At 34.2% G+C, this 17,145-nt stretch overlaps 1 protein-coding gene across 2 annotated transcripts; it reads right to left on the bottom strand.

Moving 5' to 3' along the window:
• Positions 1-1,295: 1,295 nt before the first annotated feature.
• Positions 1,296-16,505, bottom strand: LOC120332821 (uncharacterized). 2 transcript variants are annotated; one of them, XM_039400139.2, is made up of 17 exons: positions 16,346-16,505; positions 13,933-14,162; positions 13,280-13,463; positions 13,085-13,205; positions 12,504-12,736; positions 11,577-11,800; positions 10,712-10,828; positions 10,182-10,300; positions 9,717-9,847; positions 6,040-6,183; positions 5,265-5,452; positions 4,545-4,616; positions 3,769-3,887; positions 3,165-3,353; positions 2,472-2,640; positions 1,894-2,034; positions 1,296-1,813 (listed from the first exon to the last, which is right to left on the bottom strand). In XM_039400139.2, the coding sequence occupies exons 1-17, from the start codon at positions 16,371-16,373 to the stop codon at positions 1,367-1,369; spliced, it is 2,856 nt and encodes a 951-aa protein (XP_039256073.2). In that variant the 5' UTR covers positions 16,374-16,505; the 3' UTR covers positions 1,296-1,366. The 2 variants fall into 2 exon arrangements, with proteins under 2 accessions (XP_039256073.2, XP_077975385.1); XM_078119259.1 differs by lacking the exon at positions 16,346-16,505 and adding an exon at positions 15,376-16,245.
• Between the last annotated feature and the right edge of the window lie 640 nt (positions 16,506-17,145).

Genomic DNA, 17,145 nt, shown 5'->3' with positions numbered 1-17,145 from the left:
AGCCAACAGACATTATTCCAGTTCGAATCATGAATCTTTGGTATGTGAATATGTAGTGAAGCTATTTTGGCTTTATATTACAATAAATGAACTAATCACAGTCGCAAAACTTATGATAGCCCCAGCAAAACACAAAGTAGCATCCACAAAACCTATGGTAGCATCCGCAAGATCTATGATTGCAACCGCAAAACTATACAACATCTATTCTCTGCGGTATTGCCCTGGTCTTTCATGACTGGCCTTTATTGAAGGGTCTTCGAGTTTTAGAAAAAAGGGTGTTGCGTGAAACGACTCTTGAGCACGATCAGTTGTTTTCCCGCCTTCTTGACGGATAAGACCACAGCGTGATTGAGTGAAAATCAGTCGGAGTTACTGTGAATAATTAGATATTAAAAAAAACAACCGTGAGAGAAAAATCTACGCAATCGTTTTTTTTTCTGCTCAGTGGTTTAATGTCGTAAACAACGGGATTTGCTGCGTAGCTCTTTTTGAATGCTTGTTTTTAAAATGTAAGAGAGTGAATAATTGTACTTGTTTATCTGTAAATTATTCGGCGTCCGATACACGGGTATTTACTTCAAGTGAAAACAAAAGTTTGGTAATTTTAAAAAGGATTCGTGTGAACGAAATAGATTCAGATAATTGAAGACCCCGTTGTTATGTTGAAACTGTTGTTATTGTTGGGGATTTTTTAAAATGTCGACTAAGCCATTTGAAACGATTATTTCTCTTTATCGGCAAGAATGAAGACTATAATTGATCCGCCGAAAAATACAATTGACAAGACTGTTTATATTTCATTATTCAGTTTATGATAGAATTAACTTAGCGCCGGACTCAACAGAGATGTAGCTGCGTAGATATATCGGGTTTCACCCGGTCATAATACTGAAATGTCGCTATGACCATGATGAAAATTGAAAGGGTTTAATTTCGTTTTTTGTTGTGGTTGCAAGTATATGAAACATATATACAAACAAATGAGACGGCTACACACATGGGAAATAGAGAAGAATTATTAGAGATTGATTAATATTTGAAACAGATTGCGGGTGGCACGACCTCATTCAAGTATCTTACTTACTGTAACAATATACAAGAATATCATACTCATTTTTAAATCATTCGTGATCAAAACATACTCGGATTATTTAACCGTGATTAACTCGTGACGCATATGATCCTCGGTGCCGATTATGAAATATCGCTAAATGATTCCGCCCAGATTTTAAAGGATTAATGGAATTTATATGATAAAAATAGAAGATGATTTGAAAGCTAACAATACGAAGCGTGAAAAGCTATAACTTTATTAAAGATATCAAATATTGCAACGTTGTAAATCATATAGGGAAAAAATGCTTTAAATAACACAATCAATATCATCAGCTTCAACATCAATTTCGACCTCAGATTCATCACCGGAAGTTGCTTCGTCTTGTTCCGGAAGTTCAATTTCTACATTTATTTTATCAGTTCTTGTACTAGAAGTGGATAGATCGCCAGAATCCTGAGCCGTTTTCTGGGATTTTTTGCGAAAATTCCTTTTGGATCCACTACGTATAGCATACATAGGTCCTACTAAGTTTGGTTCAGTTTCCAAATGGCTTTCATTTCCATAGGTTTTGATAGGTTTTCTCAATCCTAAGGGTCTTGTTCGTCGTTTTACATTTTTGGATGCAATGGCTGAGTTGGCATCGTTCTCTGATACAGGTTTACACTTATGTAAATGAAGACGAAGATTGTCGGTAAAACCTTTCTTGCATGCCTGACATTGGAATTCTTCACTATGAGTTCGCTCATGTGCAACCTACAATAGAATTGTATTTACATATTCATCCCGGGGGAGAGGAAAGGCAATTCTATAATATATTCATATAAAAATCTTACCTTAAAACATCTTCTTGTGTATGTCTTCGGACAGAATGAACATTTATGTGGCCTGGCACCATTGTGACAAATTATGTGAGCTTTCAACTTATCAGGACGACTGAATTCCTTTGTACATCCTAATACTGATCGAAGAGGACACTAAAACAAATGCAGGACATTACAAAATATGATATTTATGATAGTCAAGATCCACGACGAGTAGTGATATTTACATAAAAGCATGAAGCTTAAAACTTTATCTGCCAATATATATACGTAATGAATTTCCAATTGCAACTTGATTTGTTATAATATTGTTACAATCAAATTACATGAAACGTTATGTTATGTGACATCTGTGTGAGATCTATAATGTCATAATCCAGCAAAAAATGGATGTGATAAATGTTTAAACTATAAAACAGAAGCGTTCAGTTCTGATATCTTGAGATGTCGGCTAGTTCGCAGCATTTGAATATATTACCATAATCTTATACTTTTTTAAAGCTGAATTCTTGAATTAGTTAAATTAAGTTTAAAACTTTTGAAATCTGCATTACAAAAAACAGTAGAAATGAGTTGTAGTACAAGTAGACCTTGTATTTTTTGACAGGATCATGTATAACCATATGTCGTTTTAATTTGTCTTTCCGATTGAATGAAGACTGGCACATAGAACATTTGAATGGTTTTTCTTTAGTGTGAATCATCATATGAGATCTCATGTAGTATATGCTTCGTACTTTAACACCACATATATCACACCTGAAAATACAAATATGGCAAAAAGCATTGTCAAAAGCAGTGCGTGGAAGCTGGAAACATCAGTTCAAATGCAGTTGCACAAAGTTGGGACTCCAAACTATGATGTGATTATATGAAAATTTTAAAATTAACTGTAAACTTTAATATTAATGTTAGAAAATAAATTAAAAAAAGCATACGCTGAAATGAATAGATTTCATTGTTTGTATTGAGCTTTGGAAAATTATAAATGCACAAAAATGATTGGATGGTTAAGGCTGGAGCCACTGAAGTTTCTGGAAACTCTGGCTCTACGTCTATCTAAGATGGTAAGCTGTTTCCAGCTCCAGCATTGCTAAGGAGCAATGCTCTGGCTCCCAAGTACTAGTCAAAATAACAATGTTAACTCGTTCTTTGTTATAAAGTATCAAAATCGAAAATTAAATATGAAAAACGAAATAAAAAAACAAATTATTCACATATAGGTAATCATTTCTAACAAGAGACATTTACAATAATACCCTTACTATTGGCTACACACTTACTTTACTTTCTTCTGTGGCTTGTTTGAATGAGCAGCAGCAATATGTTTTCTTAAATATCTGTCACATGAAAATCTTTTTGGACAGAAGGAACATGGATGGTTATGAGATTCTGTCATTGAATGCTTATGTAACAATTCAGGATGAGAGAATTTACCAGGACATAATGTACATGAATATAATCGCGGGTATCTGTAATGTTAAAATAACTGTCATATTTGATAATATGTCATCAGGTTGTTATAGCAAATTTTCAGAACTCCTGAAGTATGTGAACCAAGATGGCAGACCCCGGAACGTAGTATGTGTACCAGGTTAGGGTTAGGGTTAGGCCATAACTTTATTCCAATTTTCCTTATTTTAGTTCTATTACGATTTCAGGGACTAGCTAAGTGACTCCCGTAGTATTTGTACCTGAACGAACTAAGTTCTGGTGTCTGCCATCTTGGTTCACATACTTTGGGAGTACCAAATTTTCTAATATAAATGACAGTGACATACCATAGATGTGCCACATCTAATCAATAAATCAATATTTATATTAACATAATCTTGCTTGCATAATAAAAAAAATCACCACCAAATCCAAATGAATAAATTGGCTTACTTAGCTGCTTTTGATTTATCATTTAAATGTGCTTGATACTGATGAACACCAAGATTATGTAAAGTATCAAATATATGATGGCAGTGATGACATCTGTATGTCATTGAACCTTCATGGACCTGAACAACAATGAATAAATAATGAATAATATTATCATACTTTAGGAACGTAAGGCACGCTTTAAATTCTTTCTTTCTCAAAAATCAATTGTACGCATAATAAGCCAGGGCAGGTAGCGCTGTATGCTTTATTGCCTATACTCAAAATACCAGCCCTCAAAATACAGTACTTATTAATAGACAATCATAAATAAAAATAAACTACAAAGTAAATTATAGCTTTCAAAAGAGTAGCCCAAAGAATTCAAAAACTGTGGAATAGGGGGAGGGTCTAACCATACCAGTGAAAGAGACATGAAAAGTTCAAGTCCTGAATTTGCTTAAAAATTTCATATATGCAATGGTTATAAAGAAAAGGGTTTTTCCTTATAATTCCTCATTGCTTATATTCATAACCTGGTATTTTGGAGAAAAAGCCAAAATAATTGTGATCGAAATAATTCCATAAACTATCTAAACTCTTTAATTTTTTTTTCATCAGGAATTCTTGAAACATACTATACTATTTACTATACTATGATTTAAAAGCATGCTACAAAGAATCTGACTATTGAATACATTTATAATTCAAAAGATAAATACATTTTAAACAATACTTGAAAGTATTAAAGTACATGAAACAAAACATTATTTAAAATTAAAATAATAAAATGTAACCTTGACATGTTCTACATAATCATCTAAATCTTGAAATGTTTGCTCACATCCTTCTTTTACACATTTATAAACCTGAAAATAATTTTTCGGTAAAATGATAATTGGTTTCACATCCTGTTATTATGATTTCAAGTACAGATGATACATGAAAAATAGGGTATAATTGTTTTTGACTAGAAAAGTAGGAAAGTGCACTTTACTATAAAGATATGCATTAAAGATTTATAACCAGGGTTATGCAGAGAAAAATTTACTAGAATGACAATAATACTTAATTTGTTATCAATAAATGATATTCAAGCCAATAAAGGACGGTCAAAATGGTATGATCTGAGATCTTGAAAATAGCAAATATGCAACATTCAAGGGTAGGAATTCCCCTGCCTCTCGTCCGATTATTATCCATGTCGAGTATGAGAATAGGCAAGGCCAATTCGGGGGACCCTTTGGGGTAATCAGAGGTGCAATAGCAAGCCATATCACATAGACAAGAGATGAAATTTTGATATGTAGAAATAAAAATAATGGCTTTCATCCGAATTTATTTTTCTAACTGTATCTCAAATTGCAACAACAGTTTAAATCTATGCTCTATCAGTCTGTATCACGGAATGACAAATTAAAATATAATTTTTTATAAAATGTTTGCAATACCAACCATTTTTATCACAACAATGTAAAATTATTCACTTCGAAATATTCCATGATCATCATAAATACCTGTTTATCTTTATGCCTCAGCATATGAGACTTTCTTTCCTTAAATGAACCCAATACTTGGTCACAATATGGACATGAGTGCACTGTCGTTGAAACAAAAGAAAACGAGTTGCTCCGAGACTCACTACTTTGCTTATTTGAAATCGGATCATTGGCATTATCTTCTTTGTCTTTAGAATTTGCAACATCTAATTATTGAAAAAAGTTATCATTGGATTCTGATGAATTTGCACTGTTTTGTTTTTTTCTCCTATCCCTTCATTAGTAATTGGGGAATACCATTATACCATTTCGATAATTTCTTCTTCAAGGAAACTCAACTTGTTCTAAAGAATCTTACAATAACCTTTAAAAATTTTATGTCAGTTATAACATGGTATTTTTGGTACTCCAGTAGTGTGTGTACCAGGTTAGGGTTAGGCCATAATTTTATTCCAATTTTCCTTATTTTAGTTCTATTACGAGTTCGGGGACTGTCTGTGTTAGACAATCAAATATCCCCCCTGCCCATAGGTTTCAGTCCCTTTACACAACTTTATGTAAAGTAGGCAAACAAAATTAGTTACCTCCACATTGGTACACAAACACACACTTTTGGAGTGCCGTATCTTATAATGTACGATACTATATTTCCAGTGATATCACATTTCATTTAAAATTAATTGATGCCTAATGGTACAGGTAGAATTATCAAAATTATACCACAGTATTCATAACTGCTTATCCATGCTTGAAACATGCTTGTTAACATCTAGCAATACTAAAACTCACAGACCTTTGCCTTCATCCAATAGAATAAGACTGGGTAAAAAATCGAGTGCTTTCTTCGGCCATACTTTATGGGTTGACATATGTTTTTTAACATTAGATTTCTGTGCGAATGCTCTTCCACATACAATGCATTGAAATGGCTTTTCACCTGTTGAATGTGAAAGGTAATTCCCATTTACTTCGATTATTCTCTGATCTATTAATATATTCGGTAAAAGTTATAAACATATTGAAAAAATGCTTCTGTGTTATCACTTTTCGAAGTTCAGTCAAATTTTATCATCATTCATTTATTCAAATTGTTATAAAAAAATTCACTTTTTGAAGTAACATCACAATTTACGCTAAAGTAGCTAGATCAGGGTGATCCAAGGTTCTTTGCCTCGCGGGCCACATTATTTTTGTATTGTTCGCGGGCCACAATAGTGTCTAGAATGGGTAAACAGTGCAATACAAAACAAACACTTCTATTGTCCAAACACATTGATCATTATTTGTCATTTATCAGGCTAAAACTTGAAAAAAGCACCAAAAAAACTCACTAAAACGTGCAGAAATCTTACTATATCTTCACTTAGTGTAAGATTTCAATCTTTTCATAACGGAGAAAATGTCGTTTTAGATTGTCACCGGCACAACTTACAGACATATATATTAGGCGAGCATTATGGTATGGTATCCCATATCCAGTCAAAAATCTGTATGAATCGTTCAGTTTTCTTTTTAAACTCATGTTTACAAAATAACTGCAAATTATTGATTGATTTCCGAATTTTACCAAATTTAGGATACAAGAGGATAACTACTAAATTTTTGTAATATTGTTTAAGCTGGTTGCAAAAAAGATCCGACAGAAATTATATTCAGTTAACATGCATAGCCGACCAGGGATGGCCAATTCGAATAAAGTATTCGAATGTATTCGAATATCTCGTCATTCGAATATCGGAATTCACGTTCATAAGAATATCGGATATTTGTGTGACGTCACACATTTTCGACGCCGCTTTCAAGACGTTTCCGTTAAATTAAAACATTCTCGATAGAAACTTGCACGTGATTGTTTTCATCACTCATCAGCGTAACGTGTTATGTAAGCCCGTAAACGCCTTCACAATTGTGTTATTTTCTCTAAAACGAAATTTTTCCACAAATTTGTTCCACGATAAGGATAACATTTATTTTATTTTTGTACACGCACGGAATTGTGAATCTTTTAAATACGTTCATCGGCGGCGATTTTCTAAAGACAACGCAACTTTTTGATAGAAAAGCGGCAATTTGAAATACTGAAAATAAAAGCGCAAACAATATAAGTTTTATTGAGGCCCACGAAAATTTAAAAAACGCTTTTCTAGGCAGTGAAAATCGCAAAATTTCGTGTGCCTCTGGCACACATTATGTTTGGTCGGCATTTAGAAACATATCGTCACTAATAGAGGGCGGGATTTGCCTGATTATCCATTACTTTAAATTGCCGTCGAATATTTTCGTGTTAACACGATACAAGGTTTGAAACGCGACTTTTTCCCGGGTTGTGAGGATGTATATAATATAATTAATCTAAAGTATATTCAATCAATTTTATTTTAATGAAATAATTTTTACTCTTGAGATATTACAGCATATTTATGGTTTTTTCGAACGGTTTTATCTAAAAATAATCCGAGTGGCAGCATTTCGATCGAGCGGAGTCACTGTTAACAAGTACATATAAATATTTGCTGAATTCGCAAAATACGTATCAAAACAATATTTAATCAGACAGTCCACCTCACGTTTTTATTTATATGACCGCGGATTGCAATGGTATATAGGAGTGGTGAGGATTTTATTTTGTCGACGCAACCGCAGGTTAAATTGAAGACAATTAAATTAATAAAGCAAGACATTTTAAATATGCCCGTGACGGTCACGAATTCATCACTTTGCACAACAGAAAAATATATATTCGTTGTTATATTATTTATTGTAAAAGTCGACTCTTTTAACAGGTGGCATAATCGCGGCGATGAATATGTATTTTTAATTTACTGCTAAACTTTATATGTATATTCATTGTATGAAATGAATTATACTCTACACTTAACAGGATTTTATATAATTATTTGAGATTTTTCTAACGGCGATAACGAGTAGGCAAGATTGCAAAAATACGTATAAAAATTAAATACATCAGGCAGTTTATCTCGTAATTTTAGGTCACAGATCGCCGTGGACCGAATAGGAATGTTTCTTTTTCTGACTTAAGAAGAAGCAACCGCGAGTTACGTTGGACACATTAAATTAATATATAAAGATATTTTAGAATCTCGTAGTTGTCATGGATTGAATATTTTACGTAACAGAATGATCATTATATGCTGAAAAGACGGCTCTTTTAACGAGCGCGGAATCGCGGTGGGTGTTACAGGCGGCAATGGGAATTTCCGATTTCGAAAATCCTGGCTGCGCGCTGGCAGTGGTGGTGATCTATTCTCTACTAATTTATTTCTAATTCCAAACACAACAATATATTACACATAATACCAATATGGTTCACATAAATTAATATACAAATATACTGGTAGGTAGTAGAATACTCTAGGCTTAAATATTAGAATTTTTAAAGGCATAATGGATTGTTGTTGCCTGTATTGCCAATAAATTTTATTACTCTCAGAAAATATACACAACTATCTGAATACAAGTAGTATTTTTGTCAATAGACTTGACTATTATCGTAATATCATGGTACCAATGATAGAAAGCGTCGGACAACTCCTTGGCTATCTTTTCATATGGTCATTTGTACAAAGTGAATAATTTTAATAAACTGACTGTGTCACAAGTTGCTATTATTTTTTATTGATAGCTATAAACTATCAATTACTTTGTGTACATATACTGTTGGTTTGTGGCTTCATTCTGATATTTCTATTGAAGCTTATTTCCTAATTTACTGGGTTTTAATCAACTAAAACAAAAATGTGTTATTTTCGATTTTAGAATGTATTCGGAATTCCAGATTCGAAAACATTATTTTAGAATGTATTCGGAATAGTTTAGTATTCGGAAATGGCCATCCCTGTAGCCGACTCAGGCCAATAGATTCCTTATTCGATTTTTAGTTTTCTATGAAGCCTATTTTGTTAGCATATTTCCCCGACCAGAAAATGAGAAAGCCAGATAACAATTTAGACTACCCAAGCAAATAAATCAACTTCGCTAGCTGCTTCAGCTAGCCATAACACTACTCAATTAAGGGACATCAAAATACTTTTTGGTCATTTTTATGACAAAACAACTCCAAATGCGATTTTTTGTTTACCTTCGCGCAAATGCGTCGCGGGCCACAGATTATGACGCGGCGGGCCTGGGTTTGCACCACCCTGAGCTAGATTGTATGTCAGAAAGGTATAGTGTGTGATAGCCTGATGCTGTTAGTATTATAAGTTGGATATATCAGGTTTGGGTACGGGCCAGCTCAATCCTTTAGCACTTACCGTACTACATTACTGTATCATACCTAAGGTTTCATAAACTATGTAGGGTAACAGAACATACTGGTCATTCCAATCTTATAATTCTAAATATCTGAATAGTTGCATATACAACAACACATGAAGATTCAAAACAACACTAAAAACCGTGTCTCCGGACTTAGATAAATACTATAAGCATTTAAACTCAAAAGCATACCAGTGTGGCTTCTGACATGTTGTTCCAAATCAAATCCTCTTGAAAATCCCTTTGAACAGAAATGACATGTAAATTTTAAAGATGTCTTCTTTTTCGATTTCACCTCAGATGTCGAGTCAGGCCCTGGTGTACTGCAATTAATCAAAATTTAATAGTCAATCAACTCTTATGATTAACATAATTCAATTTGAAGTAAAGTAGATTTGATATTTTTTCACTAAAATCATAACTATTTTTCTTATTATAATTTGACAAAAATATAATTGAAATAAAAATAGAGCAAATAGTTTTAAGAGTTGTTGTACTACATGAAAACATAATTCGGATTACAACATTAAAACAATATCAATACATTATAAAAAAAAACATCCATTTCGATTTTGGGCCCACTGTTACAGGACATAACCAAATTTGATTGATATCTTAAAAAAATCATGGACTAGAGATAATTTAAGGATATAATACCTCTGAACATTGGATACTTCTTCATTTATGGCAATACTAGAACCAGGAATAGTTTGTTGCTGAGGTATTGTTGTCATATTCTCAGGGCGAGCAAGTATGGGAGTATGTTTAGTAAGATTCTGGTGAAAAAATGGAAAGAAATTTTATTGCAAGAAACAAATAGAATCATTCAACATAGGGAACTATGAGTGAAATAATGTGATAAGGCCATAATTGATGGGAAATGGCCTAATTAAAATATAATAGTGTATTGTATGGCGTATGTGCACAAATCATGATTTCACTGAATGAACTACTGTAATACCATCTGAGTTCAAGATTTAAAATTAATGTTTCAAGATTTATATTTATTTCTAAAGTCAGCAATTGGCCAAGATTTAAGAACGAATCAGACTGGCCTCAGTTAGAACTTTGAAAGATGAAATGGAAATAGAACATTTTTAATGGAATACCCCTGTTAAAATGTTAAAAAAAGCTGCGGAAAATCTACAGTCTACATGCATTATTTTTAGCACAGGTGAGAATCTTACCAAAGATCTCTGTGGTTGAATATCTTGTTGTATGGTTGTGAAATTTCCATTTGTGGTTGCAACTGTATATGGGGCTAAATTCAGGGCTGATAAATTCAATCCTAGAGCAGAATTCGTCTGAAATAAAAAAAATAAATAAACAAGCTGATGTGATAGAGATCAATTTTTCAAAAAGATAAAGTTGACTCTTAAACCGATATGTGTCATAAGCTAAAATTGCGAGCAAAAACTCAAAATTCACCAAAACAAAGAATCTTTTTGATCTGATGTACTTGACTTCAAATTGGTGGCTAAATTGAATGATAGTATTATGACAGGCTATTTCTATTAAAGCTGCCACTACTCTATTTCGAGATAAAAATTCAGAATCTCATATTTTTTTTTTCCTTCACAAGATTCATGCTAAATTATTAAAAATGTCAATTTTTAAACTCCAAAAAGGTACTACCTACTTGAATGTCCTGAGTTGAAACAAATAAGAGAAATACAAAACAAATCAAATATTTGAATACATATCATTATTTTCCATATGATAAAGTCATGGGTTCAGACAGATATTTAAAATTCCTTCATTGAGCAATTGCCAATGTCATTATACGCAAATATCGCCCGATACTGAAAGTCAGGCAAAAATAGCATTCAGATTCATTTTTCTATCTATTGTATACAATCGAATACCAAAAACAAAGCTGCTTCAATTAGATTTTAGAATATCTAATGATGTATGCAAATTTCTCCGTTGCATACGATCACTTCAGAATCTTTTCGTTCTCTTAACTGATATAGTCAATTGTCCGCTGTGCTATCTCATTATTTCGAAACTTTTCTAAATCAAACAATCATAATAAAAATATTAAATACAAACATTAATTAGATCCCTTGGTTGTAAAGTGTATGTTTTTTGGGTGTCGAGTTGGGTCTGTGGTGAGATGTGAATATAAACTTGTTGCTGCTGTTGCTGATTATTAGTGAAATTGTTCTGCTGATGAATAGTTGGATTCTGCAGTGATGGAAGTTGCTGCATAAGAGATGTAATACTGGTATTGGTGACCATTCCAATTCCTAGAGATCCTAGTTGCTGTTGGTTCACTAAAAAATTTGAAGGAAGAATGTGAAGGTAATATTTTATGTATCAAACGGATCAAGCAATATGAAATTCAAATTTAAAACCATAAGGTCGTTGTATTATGTATTAACTTGAGGTTAATAAGAATTGATATTAGATCTTACTAGATGTGACATATACAAGGGCCATGTATGTTGGAAAAAGGGGTTACAGCATCATCAAAAAATAGTGCCAGTGAGCTATATAAATAGCATCAATCTGGAGCAGCTGTTGTGTCATAGCCCAGGCAACACTGGTGTATATAACTAAAATGGGTATAGGTGGGTCCTTATAATAGTGATACTCCCTCCAAGGGCTAGTCAAGTTGCATTTTGAAATCTGGTGTGCAGTAATAAGACATCAAAACAGTCATCTGAATTTGCAACCTCCCGATAATATAGTAAAAAAAATTAGCAATCACAGAATAGCGAAATATCTCGAATATTTTCGACTATTGGCTGGAATAAATGGATAAAATGGCTTGATCGCTTGATAAAATCTCTTAAATTAATCTCGCTGAAGAAACTAAGGAGCCATGAGTGAAGTTTAACAGCCTAAGGTAGTAAATTTTTGAAAATTACCATACAAAATGGGATCAGGGAAGCAAACACCAAGAGGTTGATGATACTCCTAAGAGGTGTTTCACCGGTCAGACCTTTGTCCTGGACCACAAAAAATTGACAGTACCTTCATTCTGTTGCATTTGGCACTCCGCACCAAAATCTGTCTGTGCTGATGTTGAACTGATCAATATATCTTCAGATATAACAGAATCATCTCCAGGTCTTGTTGAATAATTCATATTATCTTGTAATATATCTGCTGTGTTCCCAGGATACTGGACCAGATTTCCAACTTGGTTTAACGAGATATGATTTTGTGGAGTTGTTGATAATAGATTCATGTTTTCCATTGTATTTCTATGAAATAAAACAACTATTTAGATGATAACTGGTAGCCATTCTATTAATATATATGAATTCTTACTTTACATCAACTTTTTTACCCTCACCCGAAATGAAGTTTTAATAGCAATGACATTTTTGTAACGATTAAAAAATACGCAACAATATCAAATTTGCTTAATGAATAGACATCATTTGTTTGAATCCTACAGAATATGGATATCAAGATACTAGCATTAAATATTTGAAGGGAATGAATACTGGGGACAGTTTGCTTATTAAAATTAAAAAAATTCTGCAAATGGGAATTAAAATATCAAGTGTTGTCATTGAATCGAATTAACCAAACAAGTCAAACAAAACCTGATTGCAGTTGATGACAAATCCCTATCTTTTCTGGAATCCTGTGTTAGGTTCAAACCGGCTGTATTTTCCATTGTTTGATTTGAATATTGTGATGCATTTATCATGATTGCTTGCTGTCCTGAATTATACCAGAAAACAAATTTCAAGTTATTTTGATTCCACACAGTTTGGCACAGCAAATTCAGTTGTTACCTCTTGACATCAAACCTTGGCTGTCTGCAATGAGTACAGTCCCAGGTAAAGCGTCAATATGATGATTTTGCTGTAACTGATCATTAGTTATTTGTTGAAGTTGCATCATGGGTAGGGCTTCTTCCTGATTTTGTATGGTTCGTTGTCTGGTGATGCACTCCTCACGTTTGTGGAGCAAAAAAATCTGAAGGTTCAAAAAAGATTTATGGCAGAGAAGGCATTAAAACATCAAATAGTTGATTCACTGACACTGAAACTTGAATTAACTTGTAGGTAGAATTACTTCAAGAAGATTGATGTATAAACAGGTTGAAAACCAGCATGAAAATAATTCAAAAAATTAAATTTTTCAGCTGTTTCCAATTAATGTAAACATCAAATTAACCCATACTAGAAATTTGAAAATCACCATTTAGAGGACGTAACATATGCCATAAGCACAATCTCTATGATAAATGTATTTTAATCACATTCACAATCGAAAGATTACTACACAACATGTTTTTAATTTGACAGATACTCCATGGTGTTTAGGACAGGATAGGATTTACATATTGATCCTGGGAGAGAGGAGAGCCAATAAGATAGCTTAATCATATGCCAAACCACAGCCTCTCGTTCAAATCAGTAAAAATATTGATCAGTTGAATTACCTGTAAATCGGTAAATTGTTGTTTGCAACGACCACAAACAAATAAATCATCTTCATCTCCGAATAAATGCGCTTGGTTTTGCAAAGATATGCTTCCCTGTGGACCAGAATTGGGACTGTGGGAATGCTGGAGTGCAATCTGTGACAATGCACCCGACATATCGATAGAACGTTCATCATCGCCATCACCGACTGGAGAATCATCCAGTAGTTCAAGACCAGGATTATTTCCTGTAAATAAATATTCAATAACTAAATGGATTTTTTTAAAGAAGTCTTCATAGCAGTATATTTTAAAATTTGAATAAATCTGTTGCTCAACTCCCTGAACATGTCCGAAATTGGGTAAATTATAGGAATTGCTTACTTTAATTACATCATTTAAGGACACCCCTCCTTTTGGAGACGTCTGGACATTGTTGTCCCTCAATATCGGCAAAAATACAGTATAATTAAATTGCACAAAATACTACAAAAATGCCGATCTAGTAACGTCATCATTGAATTCCTTGGGAAAAAATAATCTGATTTACCAAAGGAAAAAAAAATTTCCCGTAGCATTCAAGAGTTTTTAGCAAAAACATCAAATTTGGTCATTTGACGGCCGCGATTAATTTAGATTATTATTGAGACAAGCATGGCGCGATATGAAGCTTCTGACGTGGTTCCAGACGCCCCTCGTTTGTGAGACACATATAAATGTTTGTTTCATTGAGCCAAATGGGGGGAAAATCATTGGAATTTGGATAGTGTGCTGTACTGCGGGCCAAAAAAAATTCATTTGTCACATATAAAACAAAAATATGTTATTTTTAAAAGCTAATATTCCAATAATACACAAGCGACGACAATTTGAGGTGCAAAGATAAAGTTCATTGAGTGTTCACACATTCTGACATTTGTACATTGGATAAGGTATGAATATGCGATATTTAGATATACAGTTTATTTCGAAAACTCCATATTGAACACAAATTGAGAATTCTGAGGAGCAAGCAGAACCTTCAAGTTTTAAACATGAAAAATATCATGTGCTCGCTCACCAACACACACATAAAAATTATGAAAAACTCAAACCTAGTTGAAGGCTTGGGCCAGAAATAAACAAACAAAAATATGCGAACGTATTGCACTTTCGAGCTGTTATACCTTTTGAACAGTTTTTGATCTAATACAGCATAATGCCTTAATTTAAATGACTTGAAAGAATGGGAATATAAATTTCTTATTATTTCAGTATTTATCAGTGTTATCTCAATCCCATGAATTCAGGTAAGTGAAATAAAAATGAGAAAAACGACCCCAATACATAAAGGTCAGAAGGTGGAATGAGAAGCAAACGCAACCAAAAAGCAAAGAAGAGCGATTTAATGTCAGGCAATTGCTAAATTCAGACAGTGACTGAGTGCTGGAGGAGATTACTCGGATTATGTACAAATATCACCTTTTTCCCCCCAGAAAGCTCCACTCTGTGCGTCGTTTGTGCTTTTTACGGTACAGTACGGGTACCGGTACGTTCTGACGTTAGGATAGGATTTACATATTTATCCCGGGGGAGAGGAAAGTCGATAATGCGGCTCATTCATATGGCGAACCATGGCCTCTCGTCCGGTTACCATTTCAAGTCGGGTATGGGATAAGTTATAGGCTATTGTTTGTTTTCGGAAGCATGGACTTGGTGGTGGAGGAAGCCATAACCGACCAGCAGGTACGTGAACCACCCAACGGCGGCGAGGAGTCCAGCAATCCTCTCGCACATAACCATCCCTGCATGGGATTCGAACCTGCGAACCGGTTACCATTTCAAGTCGGGTATGGGATAAGTTATAGGCTATTGTTTGTTTTCGGAAGCATGGACTTGGTGGTGGAGGAAGCCATAACCGACCAGCAGGTACGTGAACCACCCAACGGCGGCGAGGAGTCCAGCAATCCTCTCGCACATAACCATCCCTGCATGGGATTCGAACCTGCGAACCCACGCAGAGTAATTAGAGGTGCGGTGGCGAGCGTATTCCCAATGCTTATCCCGTTGAGCCACACCGCCCCGGTATTATTCCTGTATGGGTACAGGTATCATGGTATTGCTGAATGGTGTGGTTTGGAGTTTTTTGTTTTTAAGTACGGTACGGTAGCCATTATATCAGGGTGCAGTTTCACAATGTCAATAGATACCGGTACCGGTAACTGTAGAATCAAAGAATAGAAATATTAAAATTGTCAATCAAAACTGAAACAATAAACATACAGAAAAGCCCAAGAAAGGTCGGGGGAAAACCATGACGATTTTGTTTACGCTGTTCCAATTGAAACCCCTTAGCAAACCTGACAACTTGTTCCAATTTTAGATAACCCTGAATAGTTCGAGAAATAAAACCACGAATAAAATTTTAAGTTATATCAATTTTGATACTAACCTGAGAGAGATTCGAAATATGACTGCATTTAACACGATTAATGCGGATAAGCCAAGCCAAAAAAACTGCAATCAAAACATCAGCTGAAGACATGCGAACTAAAGTGGGAGTAAAGAGCAACTTAGTCTCTCGGAAGCCCAGATATGGCAAATGTTACTGTATTATAGGGGACTTGCACGGGTCACGTGACTTTGTTTACTGGACGGCTAAAAATCAAAAACGTCCATTTGGCTCCTGTCAGTTGCAAGTCGGATTATACGTTTCCGTTTTGTCTGGCTGTTGAAAATGGTTATTTCGTATTGTTCGAAATGGATCTTCAGTTATATTCCACTGATTTCAAAAGATCCGGAACGTCGCGCAATGTGCATATCATCTATTGGCAGAACTGCTTGGTGTCAAGTCCAGAAGTCATCTCGCTTGTGTTTCACTGTTTGCGGACAAGACAAGACTTCGTTGATAGTGAGTGATAATGTGCCGTTATCAATTTTCCTTAAGTATATTTATAAACTCCTTCATTTTAATGGAAAGCAGATGACAAACTACTGGTATTGGTAGGCCTAGGCGTAGGCCTCCCCCCTCCCAGATCAGATAAATTCTATCCTAATGGTGCTTGTACAACTGACCCAAATGTCTTTTTATTGTCATTGGTAAAAAAGATATGCTACCCGGAATCAAACTCATTTACGACTAGTGGCTGTGGTGAGATATGGACCTAAATTGCACTACTTGATCGTTAGATTTTATGAAAACTCTATCTGTATTCATTATCTTACAAATATGGGTGCGACCATGGAATAGAT

This window comes from Styela clava, chromosome 13 (assembly GCF_964204865.1).
Source record: "Styela clava chromosome 13, kaStyClav1.hap1.2, whole genome shotgun sequence".
Taxonomy (NCBI): domain Eukaryota; kingdom Metazoa; phylum Chordata; class Ascidiacea; order Stolidobranchia; family Styelidae; genus Styela; species Styela clava.
Note: the sequence above shows the minus strand (reverse complement) of the source record. Positions and strands in the feature narration are given on the sequence as shown.